At 45.0% G+C, this 25,654-nt stretch overlaps 1 protein-coding gene across 1 annotated transcript; it reads left to right on the top strand.

Moving 5' to 3' along the window:
• On the top strand, positions 1 to 25,654 carry SNRNP200 (small nuclear ribonucleoprotein U5 subunit 200). Its single transcript, XM_037527865.2, has 45 exons — positions 1 to 143; positions 841 to 1,004; positions 2,060 to 2,231; positions 3,239 to 3,431; positions 3,842 to 3,897; positions 4,902 to 5,000; positions 5,608 to 5,760; positions 5,868 to 5,967; positions 6,467 to 6,603; positions 7,197 to 7,280; positions 7,369 to 7,542; positions 7,828 to 7,965; positions 8,203 to 8,358; positions 8,926 to 9,096; positions 10,295 to 10,488; positions 10,683 to 10,806; positions 11,498 to 11,647; positions 11,871 to 11,981; positions 12,765 to 12,896; positions 13,040 to 13,228; positions 13,546 to 13,743; positions 14,146 to 14,298; positions 14,409 to 14,489; positions 14,773 to 14,856; positions 15,462 to 15,568; positions 15,902 to 16,020; positions 16,296 to 16,450; positions 16,555 to 16,744; positions 16,943 to 17,116; positions 18,027 to 18,187; positions 18,502 to 18,729; positions 19,077 to 19,268; positions 19,361 to 19,539; positions 19,722 to 19,873; positions 20,716 to 20,824; positions 21,600 to 21,708; positions 22,423 to 22,612; positions 22,700 to 22,864; positions 23,065 to 23,186; positions 23,448 to 23,591; positions 23,687 to 23,863; positions 24,158 to 24,318; positions 24,433 to 24,514; positions 25,027 to 25,119; positions 25,216 to 25,654. The coding sequence occupies exons 1-45, from the start codon at positions 99 to 101 to the stop codon at positions 25,357 to 25,359; spliced, it is 6,411 nt and encodes a 2,136-aa protein (XP_037383762.1). The 5' UTR covers positions 1 to 98; the 3' UTR covers positions 25,360 to 25,654.

Raw genomic sequence — 25,654 nt, 5'->3', positions numbered from 1 at the left:
CCCTGCGTCGTCTCCGCTGTACTCGGGAGCACCTCCGCGGCCCATCGCAGCGTGCGGGTCCGGCCGCAGAGCGCTGAGGGCCCGGAGCAGCCGCAGCCATGGCGGATGTGACCGCCCGTAGCCTGCAGTACGAGTACAAGGCGGTGCGTGTGGGCTGGGGAGAACTCCGGTCTGGGGAGCCTGGGGGTGGGCCGGAGGCTCAGGGGAGCCCCAGAATGAAGGCCTATAGAAGGCGGAAGGGGGCGGGAAATCATCGAGGAGAAGCTGGGGGTACCCGATCTGTGACTAACTCCAAGGGGGCCTGGGGCAGGCTGGATGGGCAAAGAGCTCGGATAGGAGGGTTTGTTCCCCGCCCCCCTTAGCGCTGTACCGGTGAGGGATTAGATCTTGACGCAGAGATAAGCACCCGGGCACTGGGAGACATAACGGGAGGGATAAGAACTGGGACCTTGGAACCCCCACCCCTGGGAGACATAACGAGAGAAAAGTCAACAAGAAGCACATGACGTTATCACCAGTTAATCTGTGCTCTACCACCCTCCAACCATCCCCGACCCTCCCCCATCCCCACCTTTTCCCAGGTGAGCTTTTGGGCATGTTAGGAGCTAGGATTGTTTAGCTGTTTTAATTGGCTATAGGAGTTAATTCTGCTCTTTGCTCATGTGTAGAAATCGCCCAATGCTGTTTCTTCTTAAGGAAAATATCTTTTTATTTGGACAAATGATGACTAGCACTTAGTTACTCTGATTCTTACTTCCTTTTTCACCATTACTTGGTTTCTGTGTTAGAGGACTTTGCCCTGTTTATGCCAGAGCTTCCATAATTTTGTAATCTCTTCAGAACTCGAATCTTGTCCTCCAAGCTGACCGCTCTCTCATTGACCGAACCCGCCGAGATGAACCCACTGGAGAGGTGTTATCCCTGGTTGGGAAACTGGAGGGCACCCGAATGGGAGATAAAGCTCAACGGACCAAACCACAGTTGCAGGAGGAAAGAAGAGCAAAGTAAGTAAAAGGGGAAAATGATGTATCTTCAGATTCAAAGTTCATTTTCCTCTTAGCATTTTAGCAGCATTTTTGATGAAATGTATGGGCAAGATAATACATCAGTGGCATAGGAAAATTTAGTGTGGTAAAAGCAATGAGAGTTAAAACGTTCTTTAGTCTTGACAAGAGTATTAGAAGTAGGAAACCACATTTAGACCATTTTCTAACATGTGTATCTGGTAGATTGGTAGCAAAATCTTAAATTTTTTTCATGGTTTTTTTTAGACTCTCGTTATGCCCTTGTTTCAGTAACTTTTTTTTCACCCTTCTGTTTCTAACTTTCCACTTCTTATGCTATTGCCCACTTCGTACTCATTTTGTTGTTACACTCAAGCATTTAGGCATCCATACTATGAAAGACAGAGATTTTTTTGGTTAGCTGGTTTTTTACTTTTGGGGAGATGTATTTTAGAACTTTAAAAAAAAATCATTGAACTTTATCTCACCATTATTTTTTAACCCATCTCTGTTCTTCCTTCCATGATGAAGTCTCAATTATTTATAGGCCCAGATATGATTAAAGTAGTTATATTTGAAATCAATTAATATATTATTGGACTACACATTGCAGCATAGGAACTTCTTCTCTAGTTTTTCTACAATTTGTTGGAAATCAATGACAGTGAATTCCTTTGGAGCTTCAAAGTGTCCAGGTGCCCCAAAGGAGCTTTCTGTGGCTTAAAAAGGAAAGTGTGTCTGAGAGGTGAAAAACTAGTCAATATCTGATTGTGCAATATTGTCATTCAAAGTAAAAAAGGTTGCTTTTTTTAAATGAATGAAGGGGACATCTCATAATGTTTTAATGCATCTAGTGAGAGGATCTGTTACTGTATCCCCATAAAGACTACTGCTAATGATGATGCCAGGTAGGAAATATTTGCTTAGGTTAATATATTCATGTTTTTACATATTACATGTGTGCCATGAAGCTGAGAAGGAGATGGATGGGCTTGATTTAGTCTTGCCTTCGGGAGGGAAGGCTCTGCTGTTCAACATTACATTCTGTCTATTAGGCGAAGAAAGCGTGATGAGGACCGGCATGATATCAACAAGATGAAGGGTTATACTCTCCTGTCAGAGGGCATTGATGAGATGGTGGGCATCATCTATAAGCCAAAAACTAAAGAGACCCGGGAGACCTATGAGGTGCTGCTCAGCTTCATCCAGGCTGCACTTGGGGACCAGGTGAGGCAGCCAGAGGGTGAGACTGTTTTTGGAGAGGATGGGGTCACACCTAGGAGGCACCAGAAAAACCTCATCCCTAAGTTTTCCTGTGTAGGCTGTACCACTTTGCAGAAGTGGCTGCTGTTTGCTGAACACTTACTTTATGTAGAATAGCATTTACATGTCTCTTTCAAGTCTCACAAGCACTAACTCTGTGAGTAGGTGCTACTAATACTTTTCATTTTACTGAAGAGAGATTTTAAGCACAGAATAGTTATTTTCCCAATTCATAGAAGTATTTACATGAGCCAGATATTAACAGGGTGGTCTTATGTCTAGAATCTGTGCCCTTGACCAGTATACATGTGTGATCTCTATGAGTCTCTGAGACTTTTTAGTGAAGTAGGTGCTAGAGGAGGTGAGAACAAAAAAATGACAGAAGTTTGCAGGCTTGAGGAGGACTGCTGGGTGCTCTGTCACTTGAGACTTGGCATGCTTTGTGAAAGCCGTGTCTTCCTGCTTCCCGAGACCACCTACCTAAACTTTTTAAAACCAGATGAGTCTTCATTCGATTGTGTAACTGTTGGTGGCTTTTTTATTAATGCTAATGAAAATGGTCAGAACCTGGTATGATTCCTGTTAACATCCTGTTGTCATGTAAAGCTGGTCAGTGAGAATTCTGTGCATTCTTGTTCTTTTTTTTTTTTTAAATATGATTGACTTTTTAAAAAAAATTATTTATTTTTTATTTATTAATACAAGAACTGGGTACAGTCAGAACTGCAGGAGGGTGAGAGAATTCATCAGAGCCAGAGTGGGGAACAGAACAGGCAGACTGAGGAGATACACTGCTGAGGGGAGCAGCGGGCGTGGCAGGAGAGGTCTGTGGCGCCATGTGGGACCCTCGCCGGCGCTGCAGAGGCTGCGGGCAGCTTCGCAGCCCAGCTCTCAACCGCTGTGCCACCAGGGGAGGCCCCTGTGCATTATTTTTCTAAATGTGGTTTTTCTGCTTTTGTTTTTGCCACCAGCCTCGTGATATCCTTTGTGGGGCAGCTGATGAAGTTCTAGCTGTCCTAAAGAATGAAAAGCTTCGGGACAAGGAAAGACGAAAGGAGATTGACCTACTGCTGGGTCAAACAGATGATACCAGATACCATGTGTTAGTGAACTTGGGCAAAAAGATCACAGACTATGGTGGAGACAAGGAAATTCAGAATATGGGTAAATGAATTCTTTATGTTCTTTATGTTTTGTTGACTCCTAAACTTGATCTAGCATCAGTCGTTAAGATGTTTGAAGTCTCAGTTCCTACACCCTGTTTGGTATTTACTGGAGTCATGTTGATGGACTCCAGAAACCCTAGATTCCAGCAGCCATTTCTCACTGAGACCCTTTTATTGTCTAAAATATGTGGGAAAACTTGGACAGAGTTGGGAGTGGGAGCATGTGGCTCAAGTGGTTGAGCAACAAGAGCAAGGCCGTATCCAAGATTATAGGTTGTGCATCGTTAGACTATAGATCAGTCCCGAGGGGAGACAAGTCAGACATTTGGGAATGAAATGAGCTCCAAATGAGTGCCTTATTACACTGATCAGTCATTGTCTTCTTTTTCTGGTCTCTTATCATTACAGATGACAATATTGATGAGACATATGGTGTGAATGTACAGTTTGAGTCTGATGAGGAGGTGAGTGATAAAGCAGGTGAACCTAGTTTATTGATTTTGGGAATTGTTTAGGTGAGGGGACCATTCGAGGGTAAAGAAGGTCCCTAACAAGCCAAATAAATTTTACGGTGTTGTATGTGTTAAATTTGGGGCATAACTATTACTCTACCTAAAAATGTTTATGATTCTTTTTAGGTTTTATAAAATAAGTTTAAATTAATAAACATAAGTTAATATAATTAATTTTTTTTAAAAAGATTTATTTTTATTTATGCATACAAGAGCTGGGGTACAGGCCAGAGATGCAGGGGGTGAGAGGATTCACCAGAGACAGACTGGGGAACAGAACAGACAGAATGACTGAAATACACTGCTGAGGGGAGCAGCGGGCTAGACAGGAGAGTTCTGTTGCGCCATGTGGGTTTCTCTCTGGCTGGCCGGGGTTCGAACTTGTGTTGCAGAGGCTGTGGATTGCTTCATAGTGTGTGATGCTTAACCTCTTGTGCCACCAGGGAGGCCCAAGCTAATATAATTTAAAATATACCCAGTGGGGGTATATTTTACAATATACCTAATTTACAAATTACTTTTTTTTCATAGGTATGTATGTGGGGAAAAACAGCATATGTAGGTTTATTATTACCCACAGTTTCCGGCATCCACTGGGGATCATGGTCTGTATCTTCCATGGTTAGACTTAAAGTCTCAAAATTTCCCACTTCCCAGTACCAGGTGCTAGTGCCAGTTTGAAAAGAATGTACATTTGCCCAAAAGCACAGACATACTTTGTACATGGTTGTTTAATTAACAGTTGAGGCAGACACTGAGGTTAATGTTCCCCATCTAATCAGAAATTCCTGAATAGTACTAAATAGGGTTGACCCTGGTTCCAATAAACTGTTGATTTCAACCCAGAGCCATTGGTCTATCCATGTAACTAATTTTAAGTGACTAAAGAGAGCAGTTTTGTGGTGATACCAGGTCTAGCTGCAGATCATGAGTTGGGGTTTGGGTCATTTCCACAGGAAGGTGATGAAGATGTTTATGGGGAGGTACGAGAAGAGGCATCTGATGATGACATGGAAGGGGATGAGGCTGTTGTGCGCTGTACGCTCTCAGCTAATGTAAGTACAGTTTGCTCTTTCCTGTTGCTGCAAGGCCAGATTTATTTCTTGCCTAGGTCCTGTTACATATTTATTGAGCCACATTTATTGGTGAACCATAATAAATCAGTGTCTTAATTTGCTTAAGATTTCAGTCAGTCATCCTCTTTCGCAAAGGCTTGTATTGGTGAAACCCTAATTTTTTTTTTTTTAAGATTTATTTTATTTGTACAAGAGCCGGGGTACAGTCCAGATGCGCGGGAGGGTGAGAGGATTCACCAGAGACACAGCGGGGAACAGAACAGGCAGACTGACAAAATACACTGCTGAGGGGAGCAGCGGGTGGGACAGGAGAGGTCTGCTCGCCCTGTGGGTTGCTCTGAGGCTGGTGGGGATCGAACCGGCACTGCAGAGGCTGCAGACAGCTTCAAAGCGCTGTGCTCAATCACCTGCACCACTAGGAAGGCCCAAACCCTAATTTTGTGTGCTCCAAACTCAGGGAAACAGAATTATTTTTCCCTTCTGGAAAATTTCAAAAGGAGGGTCACCAGTAGTACTTAGTTACAGGATGAGGAGGAAGCAGTTATGGCAGAGACATGGTGAGCTCAGTGCTTGGTTGCTTTTGTAGCTTGTAGCATCTGGTGAACTGATGAGTTCTAAGAAGAAGGATTTGCACCCTCGGGATATTGATGCATTTTGGCTACAGCGACAGCTCAGTCGCTTCTATGATGATGCCATCGTGTCACAGAAGAAGGCAGATGAAGTGTTGGAAATTTTGAAGGTATGGCCAAGATGATACTCCTGTGGTCAGCGTGTCTCTCAGCAGATGGGACAGTGTATGTAGCAGATGGCTGTGTCCTTAATTGAGGTGTTAACTTCTCTCTGTAGACGGCCAGTGATGATCGAGAGTGTGAGAACCAGCTGGTTCTGCTCCTTGGTTTCAACACTTTTGATTTCATTAAAGTGTTGCGGCAGCACCGAATGATGAGTGAGTACATCGTGTGCCCTCTGTGGCATGTGACATGTCCGAGACTTGCTCTCATCGCTTTAGCAATGGTTTCATTTTTCTTTCTACTCCGTGGTTGAAGGTTGATTTTTTTTTTTTTTATTTTGTGTTTTCTTATTGTGGTAACGTTAGTTTATAACACTGTGTAGGTTCCAAGATTACATTTTCTCAGTGTACCCACCGCAAAATGTCCAGTCACCATCTCCCACATCTGTTGCTCCTTGCGCCTTCCCTCCCCATTTCTTTCCTGTAACTACCATTCTGTTGCCAGTATCTAGTAGTTTGTGTTTGTTTTTATTTTCTTTTTATTCTACAAATGCATGAAATCTTATTTTTGAATTTGCCTTTCTCCTTATTTCACTTAGCATAATCCCCTCAAGGTCCATCCATGTTGTCACAGATGGCAAAATTTCTTTGATTGTTGATTGTTATTTCACTCCTCCCCGTCTCATCTTCCCTTTCTTTCTTTTGCTGTTGGCAGTTTTATACTGTACCTTACTGGCCAGTGCACAGAGTGTGGGTGAAAAGGAAAGGATCATGGGAAAAATGGAAGCTGATCCAGAGCTTTCCAAGTTCCTCTACCAGCTCCAGGAAACTGAGAAGGAGGATCTGATCCGGGTAAGGATGGGTTGGTTTATCTGTTCGATTGCTGAGCCCTAGAGTGTTTTCTTCAGAAACGAGATATTGGCTGCAAGATGACCGCAGGGAACTAAATTCCTATTAAAAGGAAGTTGAAGAAGCAAAGTATTTTCTCTGAATTCTTTGAGGTTTGTTAGTGGATGTGGATTAGAATCAATACATGCCCAATGGTGTGGTCGAGACGCTGCTCACCTGATGCTCTCTCCATCAGCACCATGGGGCCCTGTGGTATTTATTTATACAATAAATCATGGCATTTGTTGAATGCCATGGCAAGGAAAATCCAGGTATGGAAAACATACTTGGTGACAAAGAACCCACAGCTCAGGCATACCCCTTGATGCCAAATTGTTGAATGTCTACTTTTGACGTTCCTGCACTCTGCATCATCCCTTTAAATCCGTTTGCTTGCTTACATCATTCTGCTGGTCCCTGTGATAAGTGCGAGAATGTAAATGGCTGTCTTTCTGTTTTAGGGTTTACTTGTCAGCTCCTGTGAGTTAAGCTCAGCTAAGCAAAGACTGAAGAGGACAGGAATACATTACTATTCATTTTATCTCTTCCCTTTACAGGAGGAAAGGATCCGGAGAGAGCGAGTCCGTCAGTCCCGAATGGACACGGATCTGGAAACCATGGATCTAGACCAGGGTGGAGAGGTGGGTGTCAGGGCTATTGCCAAGGCTGTGGTGGATGGAGAAATAATATGCTCAGCTTGCTAACTTTGTGTTTTTGTCACACTTCCAGGCATTAGCTCCCCGGCAGGTTCTGGACTTGGAGGACTTGGTTTTTACTCAAGGGAGCCACTTCATGGCCAATAAACGCTGTCAACTTCCTGATGGTTCCTTCCGTCGCCAACGCAAGGGTTATGAAGAGGTGCATGTGCCTGCTCTGAAGCCCAAGCCCTTTGGCTCAGAAGAAGTGAGTGAATTGCTTTTCTCAGTTCTCTGCTCAGTTTCCAATTCCCTTCCAGTGTTAAACCATTGACCAAAATGTGTCCTTCTGTCATAGATAGTTTATTCCAGACATGGAAGCTGCTGCAGTTTTCTTGTTTTGATTTTGAGCCCAGGAGACAAGACTGATCTCTCTGTTCTGGAGAGTTACTCAGGGAGGGGCCAGGAAATGCATTCCTGGCAATCTTGCAAAAACGGACAGTCTGCTCGAGGGTATTGCCAATGTGATGTGAATGACATTTCTTCCTTCCAGCAACTGCTTCCAGTGGAGAAACTGCCAAAATATGCCCAGGCTGGATTTGAGGGCTTCAAAACACTGAACCGGATTCAGAGTAAACTCTACCGCGCTGCTTTGGAGACAGATGAGAATCTTCTGTTGTGTGCTCCTACTGTAAGCACTGCCCTGTATGCTTTTTTACTTGTGGTGTGGAATGAAATGAATGATTTTGGTGGCAAGCTTGTTCTTCATCTCTATTCTCACCTGCCAGCCCTTTGTTCTTTGATCTAAGCGACGTTAAGTGGTAGGATAAAATTCCTAGGACATGTGCTATTCTCTGTTTCGATGATAAGCCTCACAACATAACCAGGTAAACATAAATCGGCTTTCTCACCTTTAACCTCTTCTTAGGGTGCTGGTAAGACCAACGTGGCCTTGATGTGTATGCTCCGAGAGATAGGGAAACACATTAACATGGATGGCACTATCAACGTGGATGACTTCAAGATCATCTACATCGCTCCCATGAGGTCTTTGGTGCAGGAGATGGTGGGCAGTTTTGGAAAGGTAAAGGGATAGAACTTTTCCTCCAGAAGATATCTATTGGGTACAGCTGTTAAGTAGTAAGAACAGGCTTGATATATCACTGCTGCTTATATTATGGCATCACTGGGGTGTCTCATACGGTGTTTTTATCCCCACTCCAAAGATGAACTTGAGCCAGTTTCAGAGTGTTTCCAAAGTAGGAATGTTCTGGAGCTGTCTTGAGCTTTTATAGGGCTTTACCATCTTTCTTTCATCTTTTCCATAGCACTTTCCTGCAATCGGTATCATTTGTATTACTGGTACATTTATGAAACATTCACATGTATGTGGTTGGTATGAGGCATAGTAATGTTATTCTGGGTTCTGTATGAAACTCTCAGAGATTCTTTGCCTCCTTTATTTTCCCGATGTAGACTTGGATTTGTTGTAAAAATATATATTTGTAAGATTGACCTGATTGATCTAATAATTACCCGTGGGTTGATACCTGCTTTCAATACCCTACACGCAAACTTACCAGACAGATAGTGTGGGGTCAGGGCACACCCTTCATGCATTCTTACCTGATTCGCCCTTTCCTTTGTCCAGCGCCTGGCCACATATGGCATCACTGTTGCAGAATTGACTGGTGACCACCAGCTGTGCAAGGAGGAGATCAGTGCCACCCAGATCATTGTCTGTACCCCTGAAAAGTGGGACATCATTACACGGAAGGGTGGGGAGCGCACCTACACCCAGCTGGTGCGACTCATCATTCTGGTGAGCCTGGGGTACTTGTGGGAATGGAGGGACAGTCCTATTGAAGGAGGGTTTGCTTGTTTTAACACTAAATGTTTCTTCAGAACCTTTTCTCTAGTCCCTGACCTTTGTTAGGACAACGTTTTGCTGTCAGTGTTGCTGCTACCTTTCTTTTCTTTTTTTTTTTTTTTTTTAAATAAACCTCGCCCACCCCTGGCATCATAACCAGACTATATCAGTCTTCTCTCTGGTTCTTCCCTTTCCTTTATTTATTTATTTTTTTATAGAGGCATGTTTTATTTATCTGTTTGTTTGTTTATACATGCACTGGGTATAGTCAGAAGCACGGGAGGGTGAGAGAATTCACCAGAGCCAGAGCGGGTTGCAGAGCAGGCAGAAGGACCGAAGTATACTGCAGAGGGGAGCAGCGGGCAGCAGGAGAGGTCTGCGCTCCATGTGGGACCCTCCTCCGGTGGCCGGGGAGCAGCCGGGGATCGAACCGGCGCCGCAGAGGCCTCGGGCAGCCTCGCAACCCAGCGCTCAACCGCTGCGCCACCTGGGAGGCCCGCTGCTACCTTTCAATGAGAATCTCTGTCTAACTGAAACATTTCACATTAGGTGTTACCATCATTATTCTTTATTTCTTTTGTATTTGAAATGTTTTTCAAATGAACAGAAAACCAAAAAACTAATTATGTTCTCCTGAATGTTAAAGGACTTTATTAATAAATAGTCCATTGTCTGAAGAGTAAATAAGGGATCAGGATATTTTATTCCTTATATGCAGAAACACCTGGAGAGGAATGATGGTGAGCCTGAGTATAGTTTAAGTCATCTGGAAAAACAAAGGAAATCTCACATGTTGGTTTTCAGTGTTGTAGAGCAGGAGTTGATAATCTGAGTACTGGTCTTTGTTGTATTGGGACATAGACATACCCATTTGTTAATGGATCATTTGCAACTGCCTTTGTGCTCAATAGCAGCTTTGCGTACTTGTAACAAAGCATTGTATTTCACTGAATGTAGCAGAGCAGCTCATAGTCAGCATTTATTTCCTGGGTATTTCTCAGTTATTATTCATCCTTTGGGTTTCTCTGGTTCGGAGTCCCCTTTCTTGTCTTTTTTGTTGGGCATATTACTTCAAAACGCGGCTACTCTCAGGAAAAGGGACTATATTTTCCTAGTCCTCTGGGTAATTTTCTGCACACCCTTTTTTTAGGATGAGATCCATCTTCTCCATGATGACAGAGGTCCTGTCTTAGAAGCTTTGGTGGCCAGGGCCATCCGAAACATTGAGATGACCCAAGAGGATGTCCGACTTATAGGTCTTAGCGCCACCCTCCCTAACTATGAAGATGTGGCCACCTTTCTACGGGTCGATCCTGCCAAGGGCCTCTTCTACTTTGACAACAGGTAGTAGAGAAGACTGGAAAGTTTAACAAGGGTGACTTTCCTGCTGCCCATCCCCTTTTTTAGAAGTTGAATTGGGTTTTAAAAGGCCCTAGAGTTTAGATATGTGAATCCAAAAAGAGTATCACTCCCAGAGCAGTTATATTTCCTCAGTATTCTGTGCCAGAAAGCCTCATTTGTCTAACTTGAACTTTTAGCTTCCGCCCAGTGCCTCTGGAACAGACTTATGTGGGCATCACAGAGAAGAAAGCTATCAAGCGTTTCCAGATCATGAATGAAATAGTTTATGAGAAAATCATGGAACATGCTGGAAAAAATCAGGTCTGTCAGTGGTTCTTTCTTATTCTTAAACCTTGTTCTTCTGAATTTTTGACTTACTGATAAGTAAGATTGAGGAAAATAAAAAGAAGACAAAATATAAATCTCCGAATAAGGTATTACTGTAGACCCTGTTAATCAAGGTAGAAAAAAAGTAGGGGAAAGTGACAGGATCTATGTTTATTTTTGTATGATAAAAACAGATGAGACATACCTTGTCTTGGCATTAAATATTTGAAGGACTTCATTTCCTACCAGATGGTACTGCTGTCATACTAATATTTATTTCCTCAGTCCTTTTTTTAAAAGTGCCTATTTCATTTAGTATTTTAGCTGTTGTTTTGCAGATGCATTCTTCAGATGACTTGGAATTTTGTTAGGCACTTGAACACAATTTGCTAATTGAAATTCCTGTATCCATATTATATTTCAACTTGCTGTTAAAGATAGGGAACAAAGGATTATTTAGTTTCCCAGCTCCAGGGCTCCAGCTCTATACTTGGTAGGTTTATTTGTTTAGGGTCTTGCTGGTCCTGTTTAGGTTTCTTCTGAGCCAGTACACAGTGCTGCATTGTTCTTCTTCAAGACCTGCATTCTTTTCTTATAGCCTCTGGGACAGCCATTGGTATAGCCTCTGCTTTCTGGGCTGTGGGAGTGGCTTTTGGTGCCGTGGCAAATCATGGTTTCTGTTTAGGTGCTTGTGTTTGTCCACTCCCGGAAAGAGACTGGAAAGACTGCCAGGGCCATCCGAGACATGTGCCTGGAGAAGGACACTCTGGGTCTTTTTCTGAGAGAAGGCTCAGCCTCCACAGAGGTCCTTCGGACAGAAGCTGAGCAATGCAAGGTGAGGGGAGCAGGCCCTGTTCTCTCATTCCTGCATGGTAGCTCAATCTCGGGTCGTCCAGACAATCCTCTGGGACTGCAGTGTGCTACCGTTGTTTCATACAGGTTGAGGTTGATTGTCTGGATGTGGTTGTGTGTAGTAGGTGAGGGGTGAGGTCTCATGAGATTTACTGAGTCTTCCTGAGTAAAGGGAGGCTCCCCTCATCATGTGTTCTTTTTCTCAGAACCTGGAGCTGAAGGATCTGCTGCCCTATGGCTTTGCTATTCATCACGCAGGCATGACCAGAGTTGATCGCACACTTGTGGAGGACCTTTTTGCTGACAAACACATTCAGGTGAGGGTAGGCAAAGCACAGATTGTCAAAGCTTGTGCCAGGTGTTTGTGCCCCGTATTGTACTGTTTCTGACTCAGGTAACCCAAGTCGAGGGTTTTGTGTAGATACAGAAAATATAACTTTGTGCTGCCTCTCCCAACTCCTCATAAATTGCATGAGGGGAAATGAGTGAGATTAGGAAAGTATCTGAGGAGTATAGCAAAGCAGGCACTTTGGTGACTCCAGATACTACCAGACAAGGTCTCATATAGAGTCTGGACACACTTTTTCTCTTCTATCAATTTTTTTTTATTATTATTATTTTTATTTTAACATTTATCATTTTTACATTTTTCAGACAATATTTGCTTCCTCCCGCCCCCTCAGATTGAGCCCCCATAGAATTTCCTTCCCCAAGGCACCCATGCACCATCACCACAGTCCCCTGTGCTCCTTTCTAAGAGTCTGGACACACTTTATTTTCTTAATGGATAGTCTCTGTTTTTAATTGCTTAGTACTTTTAAGTTGGATAATATTGGTCTATACTTTTGGCCCTTAATTGTTTCTAGAACCTTGAAATATTAATGAATAGATTATTCATAATTATGATGAATAGATTATCAATAATGAACAGATCTTGAGTAGATGAAGAACACAAGGACTCCTTTTCTCTTTAGTCTGGTGTCATATAGATAAGTAGGGGACCCACATCATTCATGCTAGAAGCTCTGAGGAAAGTTGCCTGGAGAAGTTGGTGATGTTAATTCTGGTGGTAACATCTGTTTCCGTTATTGCCTCTGTAGGTTTTAGTTTCCACAGCAACTCTGGCTTGGGGTGTGAATCTCCCTGCACACACAGTCATCATCAAAGGCACCCAGGTATACAGTCCAGAGAAGGGGCGCTGGACAGAGCTGGGGGCACTGGACATTCTGCAGGTATCGAGCCTTTGTGTTTATTCTCAATGGGGAAAAGTATGTGCCTGAAATGCAAGGATGTTGGAAAGACAGCCAGTAGAGGGCCAGCTTCTATAAAGTCGAAGAATTTAATTGAAGCCTTTGGCTTACTGTCTCTGATCTAGATGCTGGGACGTGCTGGACGGCCCCAGTATGACACCAAGGGGGAAGGCATCCTTATCACATCTCATGGGGAGCTACAGTATTACCTATCCCTCCTCAACCAGCAACTTCCCATTGAGAGCCAGATGGTCTCAAAGCTGCCTGACATGCTCAATGCAGAGATCGTGCTGGGGAATGTCCAGAATGCAAAGGTAAAGAAGGGGCCTTTTGCCTTCTCCAGAAGGGCTGAGGTACCAGGAGTGGGATGGTTCTTACTGTGGGCCAGCAGTATCCAGGGTCCTCTACCCCCTTGTCCCATTTCAGTTAAGCAGTCTCTCATAAGCTTCTTTGGTCTCTGGCTGATAGTTCCCCTTGTTACCAAGACCTTAGGAAGGACTGTCTTTAATAATAAAATTTTATAGCCACATAGACAACATAGTACACATCCTGGTAGTTGGGAATTAATTTACAAATGACCCGTGGGAGCTTTTCATTTGGACATCAGGTCACCATGAGCTCTTTCTCGTAGGACGCGGTGAACTGGCTAGGCTATGCCTACCTGTATATCCGAATGCTTCGATCCCCAACCCTCTATGGCATCTCTCATGATGACCTCAAAGGAGATCCCCTGCTAGACCAGCGTCGACTAGATCTGGTTCACACTGCTGCCTTGATGCTGGATAAGAATAATCTGGTCAAATATGACAAAAAGACAGGCAACTTCCAGGTGAGTGGGGTGAGGGATTGAGGCAAAGGTCTCAGCAGAAGTTGTAGGCCTGAGAGAAATTTTTCCAGTCACTCTCTTGATTTGAGTACTGCCTAATTACCCATTGCTAGGAACAGTGGAAAAACAGATGGAATTGGAGAGAGCCCCTGAACCTCCAAACCTCCAAACTAGTATAATAAAATCTATCAGTGCTTCCTCCCCATAGCTTGAGTTGATGTGGCTAATTCAGCTCTCTTTCCTGTATGGGCATCAATTCTGTAGGTCAGTTTATTGTGCCATCTTTCCTCATGTGTCTGGGCCAGACAGCTGTGTTCTTTGAGTTCATCCATTGGCTACCTGTTTTCCACAGTGAGAAGTTGGAGTTTGTTAATGGTCAGCATTGGATTTTTTTCTTCTTTGTAGGTGACAGAACTGGGCCGAATAGCCAGTCACTACTACATCACTAATGATACAGTTCAGACCTACAACCAGCTGCTAAAGCCTACGTTGAGTGAGATTGAGCTTTTCAGAGTTTTCTCACTGTCCTCAGAGTTTAAGAACATCACTGTGAGAGAGGTGAGCCTATGAGCGTGTTGGGGTGGGGAGCTGCAGCTCAGCCAGGTTGCAGGATGGGTTCTTTTCTTGGTCACAAGGCTTTGCCTTGACCTGTGTCCTCCTTGTGGCAGGAAGAGAAGCTGGAGTTGCAGAAATTGCTGGAGCGGGTGCCCATCCCTGTAAAGGAGAGCATTGAGGAGCCCAGCGCGAAGGTGAGCCTATCTCTCTCAGCATGGGTTGAGGATCAATCAGGCCATTCTCATAATCATCTCAAAAATGAACTGTGAATTTGCATTTCTGCTTGGAAACCTGCTCAGTACTCCCAGTTTTTGCATCCTACTGATGCAAAGCAATTATTTAAAGTTAACAATTATTTAAAGTCTGTAAATCAATAGCTGTAGATCTTACCTGGCGATGCCCAGAGCAAAAATGTGATTCACTGTCTTACCCTGTTTAATGATTGGCCTCTGTCTGGCTGACTTTGCTTTTTTCCAGATCAATGTCCTTCTCCAGGCCTTCATCTCACAGCTGAAGTTGGAGGGCTTTGCACTAATGGCCGATATGGTGTATGTTACTCAGGTGAGGGCAGAGTTATGCCACAAGGAGAAGGGTCCTGAATGGTTCCAACCTCTAGAGAAAGTAGGCCTAGCACTGGCGAGGTAGAAGGACTGCTGAGTTTTGCTCTAGTTTTCTTTGTTGATTGGTACATGTATGGGATAGCCATTCTGTTTTACTGGTCTGGGCATATAAGAAAGGTAAGACCTTACAGCAGAAGACCGGGGCCTCCACAGGGAGATCCACATGACACAGAGTGAATTCCCACTGTGACTGCCAGACTCATTAATGCATCCAGAAATGACACTGGGTTTTCTTAGCCTTCTTATCTTTATCTCTAAGGGCAGATGACTAGTGCCATCTTGCTAGAGCCTTAAACATCCAATGAGCCAAAAGCTTTAAAATCATACCATGAACGTTAGGATGAAATGTTGTGTGGTGAGCTCAGGCTGCACTTTTTCTAGCAGCTGTGCATTTAGCAAACATCTCCTAGAGGGGGTGGAGCGACAGTTAAAGGGATTTAGAGTTGGTTCTGTGATTGTATGAGGCAATTAATCCGTGTGTAAAAAGGCTTCATTAGGCCTGGGGATAGTGGAGATATACTAGAGGGATGCTTCCTCTTTCTCTAGTCTGCCGGCCGGTTGATGCGTGCCATCTTTGAAATTGTCCTGAATCGAGGTTGGGCACAACTTACAGACAAGACTCTGAACCTCTGCAAGATGATCGACAAACGCATGTGAGGACATAGTGAGCTGGAGGCTGGTCACCTGAGATGGGGTCTCTGGGCCGAGGGTGTGATGGGAGAATCTTAGAGTACATATGCTTTCTGGTCTGATGCATGAGCCCCCAATGAAAATTGAGAAAAGGGAAGACTCTTTGGAGTGGAGCCAGGGAGTGGGAGAGGGTGTAGCAAGTGTTGGCACTCAGGTCTCACAACTGGCATAGATTGAATGTTCTTTTCTAATGACTGTGTCTCATGTGGTTATTGGCAATCTATTGCAAGCCTTGGTGAGGGCATTTGGTTACAGGTCCTGCAAGGGACTTACAGCTTTGTCTCCTTCCTGGATAGGTGGCAATCCATGTGTCCTCTGCGCCAGTTCCGGAAACTCCCTGAGGAGGTAGTGAAGAAGATTGAGAAGAAAAACTTCCCCTTTGAACGTCTGTATGACTTGAATCATAATGAGATAGGTGTGTGGAAAGCTTGCCCTTTCTCAGCCTGTATATTTACCAATTCCTAGTCCTTGTAACTTGATATTCTTGTCTTCACTTTTTACATCCCACTGAAGTACAAGACTTGCTGTTGGTCTTGGCAATTTGAGTCCTGTGGACTCACTGATAGTGATGAGGAGAACCTGTGCCTGGAGCAGAATCTGCCAGTTTCCTGTGGTGGCCCTCGGGGTCCAGTTTGCAGCTCCCTCGGGCCCACTGGGCTGCAGCCTCCATACTTTCTCATGTCCTCACAGGGGAGCTTATCCGCATGCCGAAGATGGGGAAGACAATCCACAAGTATGTCCACCTGTTTCCCAAGTTGGAGTTGTCGGTGCATCTACAGCCTATCACGCGCTCCACTCTGAAAGTAGAGCTGACCATTACGCCAGATTTCCAATGGGATGAAAAGGTGAGGTTTTGCTGGATAGAGGGCCTGGTTTCAGAGTGATCTTGAGGAGAGCTGGATTGCAGGGCTGAGTTCCCAGCCTGGTTCATGTTCCCTTTGTTTGGCAGGTCCATGGCTCATCAGAGGCATTCTGGATCCTAGTGGAGGATGTGGACAGCGAAGTGATTCTGCACCATGAGTACTTTCTTCTCAAGGCCAAGTATGCCCAGGATGAGCACCTCATTACATTCTTCGTGCCTGTCTTTGAACCTCTGCCTCCTCAATACTTCATCCGAGTGGTGTCTGACCGCTGGCTCTGTGAGTGTTTTTCCTCCTGTGGTCCCCGCGCAACTTGGTCCTCTAAGGCAATTATAGCAATGTTTTGTCCTTGTACTGCTTTGGTTGACTTTGTACATATGCTGCCTTGGGGTTTCCAGTGTGCATGGAGAGGGCTCTGGGGGGTGCCGTTAGGTAGAGAACTACTTACTACTGCTCTTCTTGTTTGTTTTCTGGCAGCTTGTGAGACCCAGCTGCCTGTCTCCTTCCGACACCTGATCCTACCAGAGAAGTACCCACCTCCAACTGAGCTTCTGGACCTGCAGCCCTTGCCCGTGTCTGCTTTGAGAAACAGTGCTTTCGAGAGCCTTTACCAAGATAAATTTCCTTTCTTCAACCCCATCCAGACACAGGGTAGGTTTGTCCATTCTCTGGAAGTCCGTTCCTTGGAACCTTCAAGGTCACTGAGGGAAAGATGTATTCTGTGGCAGGAAAAGAAGAGGGGTGCTTGGGTGCTTAGCAGGACATTGTCCTTCCTCAGAAATCCTTGGTTACTGTTAGACTTGCTCTCTCCTTTGTACCTCTCATTGAGGAGGGTAGTAGAACAAGGTCTTAGCATGGTGCCCTGTCATTTTTTGGACTCAGGAGGCTGCTGCCTGCCCCGATGCTCAAGTATTTAAGTAGAGTGTGTAGTGTTGACTGAGGCTTCCTCCCATCGTTTTAAATAGCAGCCACATCCTCGGAGCACACCATTTTCTAAGTGCTTTTGGCACAGTGCATCATGGGTGATTTCTTCATTCTTCCATTAATCCAATGAGGCATTTACTATTTGAGAAACTGTTATTCATATTTTATAGATAAGGAAACTCATGCGTAGAGAGGCACTCCAGTGGAGCCAGCTAAAAAAGAACTTGAACTTTAGAAAAGAAAAAGAACTTGATGCCAGGGCTTAGGCTTTTTCATTTTTCTATAGACTGTGTCTGGAAAACATCAGAGAGGTTTGGCGGGGCAGAGGAAGGTAGCCAGTTTCCATTTGTTCTGCATCCCAGCCCCTTTGGACCAAGGACACTTGGCGACCAAGGACACTTGTCATTCCCCATGTCACCATGAGACCTGCACACTTGATCTTGGTCTCTCCTCCCTTCCTTTCTGTGTGGGAGGGAGAAAATGGGGCGAGAGATGTGGCCAGCCTGACTGCAGTTAGAGCCTATACACCCTCATCACTTTGTTGTTGGAGCTTCACGACTGGCTGGGTTTCCCGTGTTGTTCTTTCTTCTGTCTCTTGCCCACTCAATGTTCATACTGCTGCTCCGTGGGTTTTCAGTGTTTAACACCGTGTACAACAGTGATGACAACGTGTTTGTGGGGGCCCCCACTGGCAGCGGGAAGACCATCTGTGCAGAGTTTGCCATCCTGCGAATGCTGCTGCAGAACTCGGAGGGGCGCTGTGTCTACATCACTCCCATGGAGGCGCTGGCAGAGCAGGTATGTGACATGCTGTGCACCACGTGTGTTTCCCTAGAAGCCGTTTTTACCCGTGAGTCTAGATCAAGGTTTTCTGAGCCTGGAAATTTGCAAGGTCAGCTGGGCAAAGACTATTTGTTTTCTTTTGGTCATTTCCTAATTCTGTATACTCATGAAAAACTCTCCTGCCGGTTAAAGGTTGACATGGGATTTAAAGTAGTTTGAGGTCTCTACAGATCAACAGGTCTTTGTGTGACTGCTCAGGTTTTCCTCAATAAACAGTGATACCTGGCATGGCCTCATCGTTTTTCTGCTCTTCCTCCCCTGCCTGCCAGGTTTACATGGACTGGTATGAGAAGTTCCAGGACAGGCTCAACAAGAAGGTGGTACTCCTAACTGGGGAGACCAGCACAGACCTGAAGCTCCTGGGCAAAGGCAATATCATTATCAGTACACCTGAAAAGTGGGACATCCTCTCCCGTCGGTGGAAGCAGCGCAAGAATGTCCAGAACATCAACTTATTCGTGGTGGATGAGGTCCACCTTATCGGAGGCGAGAACGGGGTATGCCCTGACTTTATAGCACAGAAGAGCTGTGACTGGCCAAGTGACCTTGGCACTGGGCATTACCTTTGGGTCTAAGGCCCAAGCCTCAGAGGGCCTTATCCCAAGATGATCCTACTTGTGATCTTATTCTGGAAGGATGTTATGAAACTTTTTTGTGGTATTATTGGCAAATAGCATGGTGTAATGGAGACTGGCTGCTATGGAGGAGGCGGAACCAAAGATAGGAGAGCCCTAGTTGGAAGGAAGAATTAGATCATTTTGAGGTTGCGGGTATAATACAAATGGTGCCTCAAGGTGGGGGATGGAGCACCTGGGCCTGTACTGACTCCCTCTCTCTTCCCCAGCCTGTATTAGAAGTGATCTGCTCCCGTATGCGCTACATCTCCTCCCAGATTGAGCGACCTATTCGCATTGTTGCACTTAGCTCCTCGCTCTCAAATGCTAAGGATGTGGCCCACTGGCTGGGGTGCAGTGCCACCTCCACTTTCAATTTCCACCCTAATGTGCGCCCTGTGCCATTGGAGCTGCACATTCAGGTAACACCCACTTGTCCTAATCCTATAAGGCCTTACATCCAGAGTACCCAGGTCTTGTAACCTCTGTCTCTCCTCTTTTCCTTGACCTCCAGGGATTCAACATTAGCCATACACAAACTCGCCTGCTTTCCATGGCGAAGCCCGTGTACCATGCCATCACCAAGCACTCCCCCAAGAAACCTGTCATTGTTTTTGTGCCGTCTCGAAAGCAGACCCGCCTCACTGCAATTGACATCCTTACCACGTGTGCAGCAGACATCCAGAGGCAGAGGTGGGATGGGCCTGACTTTTGGGGGTGGGTGTGAGGGGAGTTGGGTCAGGTGAGGTTTGCCCACCCTAAAATGTATTCTTGCTATGGGGGTGGGGTTACCCCACATGGTGAGGGGCTAGGCGACTGCACAGTGGAGGGTTATTGGCTCAGGATTGAGCTGAATGTGTCCTCTTGGTGCTCAGGTTCTTGCACTGCACTGAGAAGGATCTGATCCCTTACCTGGAGAAGCTAAGTGACAGCACGCTCAAGGAAACACTGTTAAACGGGGTGGGCTACCTGCACGAGGGGCTCAGCCCCATGGAGCGACGCCTGGTAGAACAGCTCTTCAGCTCAGGTAAAAAAGTCTTTTAGCTCAGAATGTAATTATATCTCTGGTAAGGTGTCTTAGACTTTGATATGGAGGTATTTGTCTAGTACACTTTCAGAAAACCTCTGATTATTTTATCTGTAATTTCATTTATTGTCTCAATTATATTGTAACGCGGGTGGGACAAATACTATCTCTACTTGCTAGATGAGAAAACAGGCACATAGATTGTGTTATTTCAGAATCTGCATCTCTAGACCAGGACTCTGTGCCACTAGACTTAGACTTACTTTTCCATGGATACCAGACACACCTAGGTTGTTAGACCTTAGAGATGGAGTAAATGGCAAAACTATTGAGTCTCCTGTGGGTGGTCTGTTGCCACTGTCCCTTGTTCACTTGTGTCATTTCCTACAGAGTGTTACTATTTTCACACGGCTTGGTGGAACCACAGTGGAGATATCCTACCAGAATCATTCACTGTCACTCTTTGATCCTTGATCTGATTTGGGGCAAATTCAAAGAGCTCAATTTTGAGCCAGTCCATGACCCAGTGTTTAGCACTTTCCAGTTAGCAAGGCCAGTATGTCAGGCAGGTGTCTTAAGTTTCGCTCTTCCTGGGCTTTGGATTCTGTTCCAGGATTGCCTTCTTTCCTCTAGAATAGTCCCCCGAGTAGAGAACAGTAGCTTGGAGTTACCTCTTAACGGTACTGCATTAACCTTCTTACTCATGTTAGATCACATCCCCACTAAGCTTTGCACTGAGTTCTGAAACAACACAAGATAAGTCCCTGCCTGCCCAGGAGGCAGTAAACCTACCTCAACCAGGGAGCCCTGTACTCAGTCTTCTTCTCCCCTCTGCTGCTTAGGGGCTATCCAGGTGGTGGTAGCTTCTCGAAGTCTCTGCTGGGGCATGAATGTGGCCGCCCACTTGGTGATCATCATGGACACCCAGTACTACAATGGCAAGATCCATGCGTGAGTCTAGCTGCTCGGTATCAAAGGAATCTCTCTTCTAAAATGAATGTAACTTCTGCAGATCTAGAAATAAGATATTAAGGAGAAGAAGTGTTAAGGTTATAAAAAGCTAGCCAAGGTCTCACCACGGCCAGACGTTTGAGAGTTTTAAGTCTCAAGAGCAGGCTGACATTTGCTTTTACAGTCATTTGCCCACTTTTATTTTAGCAAGTTGGAGAGCCAGAAAGTTAGAGCCAGAAGGAACCTTAGACATTATGTAATCTGTTTCTATTGTAGATTAGGAAAAGCGACTTGATCAAAGTCATGCACATTTGTGGTGATGAGAAGAAGTTTTATTTTTTTCTCAGAAAAGCTTGAATAATTAATTTTTTCCCCAAAACATTATTTTGAAATGAGCTTTATTTTTTATGGACCTATCTTTAAATGTCTAAATTTGCTTCAAGATTTCTATTTATGTCAAATGATTCAACAATCTATGAAATATATAGCTATTTGGTTTGAGAAGGTAGACTTACACACTTGATCCTTTAATAGGGAGTTATTTTGTTTTTGGTGTTATACCCTAGGCAACAAAGTCATGACTCTTAGAACCTGAAGACTAAAGTGATATATACATAAGCCAGCGAGCCTAGAGGGTGCCTCAGTGTAAAGACTTATAAACACAGCTTTGCTGTAATTTGCCCATATCTCCCATGTCAGCATTTTGTTCTTTGACATTTGGGGAGTCAGCCTCCTGAATATGTCCTGTCATCTTTTCCCCCTCTTTTGTCTCCAGCTATGTGGATTACCCTATCTATGACGTGCTGCAGATGGTGGGGCATGCCAACCGCCCTTTGCAGGATGATGAGGGGCGCTGTGTTATCATGTGCCAGGGCTCCAAAAAGGTCAGTCCTAGCCTTCCGTACCATCTTGAGATCCTGGGTTCGTTAATCCAGAACAGATTCTTTCATCTTCCTTTGATAGATGTCTGTAGTTACTTTTGTGTATTCTTATTTTCCGCCTCTTTTTATATTCTCATGTTGCTTTTGTAAGGAGCCTCTCAGCCATGTGAAATTTTGTAATCTTTTGGTTTTGCTGCTGCTGAATATGTTGAGTCTTCACTCTCTGACTAGTTCCATTCCTTTTTCCTGCACTGAGCAGTCTGTGTGACTCAGCATATCCCTGCTCACGCTATAAAAGTAACCCGTGATGGACCTCCCTGGTGGTGCAGGGGGTCGAGCACAGCGCTGTGAGGCTGTCTCACCTGCTGCCCCCCTCAGCAGTGTATTTCAGTCAGTCTTCCTGTTCTTTTCCCCGCTCTTTCTCTGGTGAATCCTCTCACCCTCCTGCACATCTGGTCTATACACTGGTTATTGTATAAATAAATAAATCTTTAAAAAAAAAAAAAGTAACAGGTGATGCCAGTGGAAACAGACATACATGCCCAACAGTCCAGGTCCAGGTCCAGCTCACCTTGTTTGTGCAGCTGGAATCTTCCATGTTTGTATTAACTGTGTCTGTCACACAAGGCTGTCCTCTATTGATTTGCTCTTTGGCCCTTCTCTGTGACTATGTTGTCATTGATTGTTCATTACTGTCTCCTCTCCCCCAATCCATAGGATTTCTTCAAAAAGTTCTTGTATGAGCCATTGCCAGTAGAGTCTCACCTGGATCATTGTATGCATGACCACTTCAATGCTGAGATTGTCACTAAGACCATCGAGAACAAACAGGATGCTGTGGATTACCTCACTTGGACCTTTCTATACCGCCGCATGACACAGAACCCCAATTATTACAACCTGCAGGGTCAGTGAGCCCCAGGGCACATGTTATCTTTGTGTGGTTTTCAGATGAGTCCCTGATGGCCATCTCCCTTACCTCTCACTTTCACAGGCATCTCCCATCGTCACCTGTCTGACCATTTGTCAGAGCTTGTGGAGCAGACCCTGAGTGACCTGGAGCAGTCCAAGTGCATCAGTATCGAGGATGAGATGGATGTGGCACCTCTGAACCTGGGCATGATCGCAGCCTACTATTACATCAACTATACCACCATTGGTGAGAGCTGGCAGGGGCTAGTGTCTGTGTCTTTGGGGAACCCAAGCTGAAAAAAATCATGTTTGCATCTATAGCCCACTGAGAAAGGTGTTGGGGCTTTGGGTGTCCCATGTATTCCAGAGTAGAGCAGGGTGACCCAGGACTCTCTTCCTTCCTCCTTTTCTGCCTCTTTTGACTTCTCCCAAATTTCTTTTTGTTAGAACTCTTCAGCATGTCCTTGAATGCCAAAACCAAGGTCCGAGGGCTTATTGAGATCATCTCCAATGCAGCAGAATATGAGAACATCCCCATCCGGCACCATGAAGACAACCTCCTGAGGCAGGTGAGGACATCTCAGCTCCAGGAGAATGTGTTTGGGGTTGAAAGTATGGCCTGTTGTATACCAGACTCTGTGGTGTCCTGTCACCACAGGAAACCCCAACACACACCCTATGCCTCCAAAAACATCTCTACCCCCTCCACTCAGACCTTTCTGATATATTTGAAAAGTTGTGAGCCTGGGTCAGGTGGTGCTTTTGGTCTGAGAGCTGGTCTCAGGCACTGTTACCTGTTTGTCACCAGCTATTTTTCTTCCACCTTCCAGTTGGCGCAGAAGGTGCCCCACAAGCTGAATAATCCTAAATTCAATGACCCGCATGTCAAGACCAACCTGCTTCTGCAGGCTCACCTGTCGCGCATGCAGCTGAGTGCAGAGCTGCAGTCAGATACAGAGGAAATCCTTAGCAAGGTATGGTGTGGGTGCAGGGATGATATGGAGGGGGCCCACTGACCTGTGTAGTAGTTGTTCCAACCCTGCCTGCTCTTGTACTCCTATCTATTCAGGCAATCCGGCTCATCCAGGCCTGTGTGGATGTCCTTTCCAGCAATGGGTGGTTGAGCCCTGCCCTGGCAGCCATGGAACTGGCCCAAATGGTCACCCAAGCCATGTGGTCCAAGGATTCATACCTGAAACAGCTGCCACATTTCACATCAGAGCATATCAAACGTTGCACAGACAAGGTGAGGTGGTTCTGGACTTGGAATTTGGGTAGCAGGGGTGAGAGCTGTGTATATTGGCATGGGTTGGGTGGTAGGAGGTGAGTCACAGTAGGGGAGACTTTTGGTTGCAGTTCTTCTGAAGGAAGCAGAGATGCTTGCTTAAGGTGCTTGAAAGCCTGACAGTTGTGGACTATTTCTGAAATTATTTTCTTTAGATTATCTGATAGTGTAGAAAGTAAAATTTGTACCAGATTGGAGCCAGTTTTATTTGCTGTTAGTATGTATTCTTCCCTGACTTCTGAATACCCACGGCAGGGAGTGGAGAGTGTGTTTGACATTATGGAGATGGAGGATGAAGAAAGAAATGCGTTGCTTCAGCTGTCTGATAGCCAGATCGCAGATGTGGCCCGCTTCTGTAACCGCTACCCCAATATTGAGCTGTCTTACGAAGTCGTGGATAAGGACAGCATCCGCAGGTGAGTCAGGGGCCTTGGTCCCTGCCCTGGGGTCCCTGTTGGGCACAGCATGACTGTGTGCTCCATAACCCCACTGCGTGTAGCTGATTGCTGTCTCACTTTTCTCCCCCACAGTGGTGGGCCAGTTGTGGTACTGGTGCAGCTGGAGCGAGAAGAGGAAGTCACAGGCCCTGTGATTGCACCTCTTTTCCCCCAGGTATGTCCTACTTGCTGGATTTACCAGGTGTCTACTTCAGCCTCTCCATGGACTAGAGTACATTGTCACTGGGGAAGGGAAATTTAAAGTAGTAACAGTTAATGAGACTGAGAATTAATCTTAAGACCATTGGTGTTACTTTTGTTTCTCCTTTGAAACAATTTGGATGATTGGTCATTGTTAAAAACATTTGTACAGAATTGTGCCCTCTGTGACTACTATGCATTTGTCTTTGACTAGATCTTTGAGTGGAATCTTGGATTGAGTGGAAAGTGCTAGAAGGAAAGGGTACTTTGAGACAACTGAGTTCATTTACCTACTTAAAAATTTAGTTCATTTGAGGTATCTTTTGACAATTCCAAAATCTTAGTTATGTCAAATTGTTATTTCAGGAAGAAGTTTTAGAAACTTTTCTATCTGGTTTTTGTTTTCCTGCTTTTGTAACACCATTCTCATGCTCTAATATGACTATCAAGTTTATATGCTGAAATTCTTGGCTTTGGTCACTGCAGAAACGTGAAGAGGGCTGGTGGGTGGTGATCGGAGATGCCAAGTCCAACAGCCTCATCTCCATCAAGAGGCTGACCCTACAACAGAAGGCCAAGGTGAGTGTTCATTGGTCCCCGGATTTGTTCTGAGATGGCCAGAGTGACACTGGTTCTGTGTCCATGCTCACCCTGATTTCTGCCTGCTCTCTCTAGGTGAAACTTGACTTCGTAGCTCCGGCCACTGGGGCCCACAACTATACCCTGTACTTCATGAGTGATGCTTACATGGGATGTGACCAGGAATACAAATTCAGCGTGGATGTGAAAGAAGCTGAGACAGACAGTGATTCAGATTGAGTCTAGAGGTGTTACTCTTGCATAGAGAAGAGTTGAATCTGAATTAGGGCCATGTATAGGTGTATGGGATTTCGGTTGTGGAGACCAGGTCTGTTGCATGAAGTCTGGCTAGTCAGTGCAAGTGCTGTTCCAGCCGTCTCCATTGCTTTTCCCTGTTGCTATCTTGCCACGTAAACTTTGGATTTAGTATCTGCAAGTGTCTTCTTGTTGTCAAGCATAAACTGTACAGAATTTTTATGCATGTTCTTTATAGTTCCTCTTGAATCAGACATTATAATAAAAAAACTTGGAGAAA

This window comes from Talpa occidentalis, unplaced genomic scaffold (genome assembly GCF_014898055.3).
Source record: "Talpa occidentalis isolate TD23 unplaced genomic scaffold, MPIMG_talOcc4v2.1 talOcc4.5, whole genome shotgun sequence".
NCBI lineage: Eukaryota > Metazoa > Chordata > Mammalia > Eulipotyphla > Talpidae > Talpa > Talpa occidentalis.
Note: the sequence above shows the minus strand (reverse complement) of the source record. Positions and strands in the feature narration are given on the sequence as shown.

Bases quoted from the DNA above. Each gene is read 5' to 3' on its own strand.
- SNRNP200 (XM_037527865.2), top strand. From the start codon at position 99: ATGGCGGATGTGACCGCCCGTAGCCTGCAGTACGAGTACAAGGCG. The intron at 16,021-16,295 runs GTGTGTGGAAAG...ATGTCCTCACAG, and splicing joins CTTGAATCATAATGAGATAG to GGGAGCTTATCCGCATGCCG. The intron at 21,709-22,422 runs GTCAGTCCTAGC...CCCAATCCATAG, and splicing joins TGTGCCAGGGCTCCAAAAAG to GATTTCTTCAAAAAGTTCTT.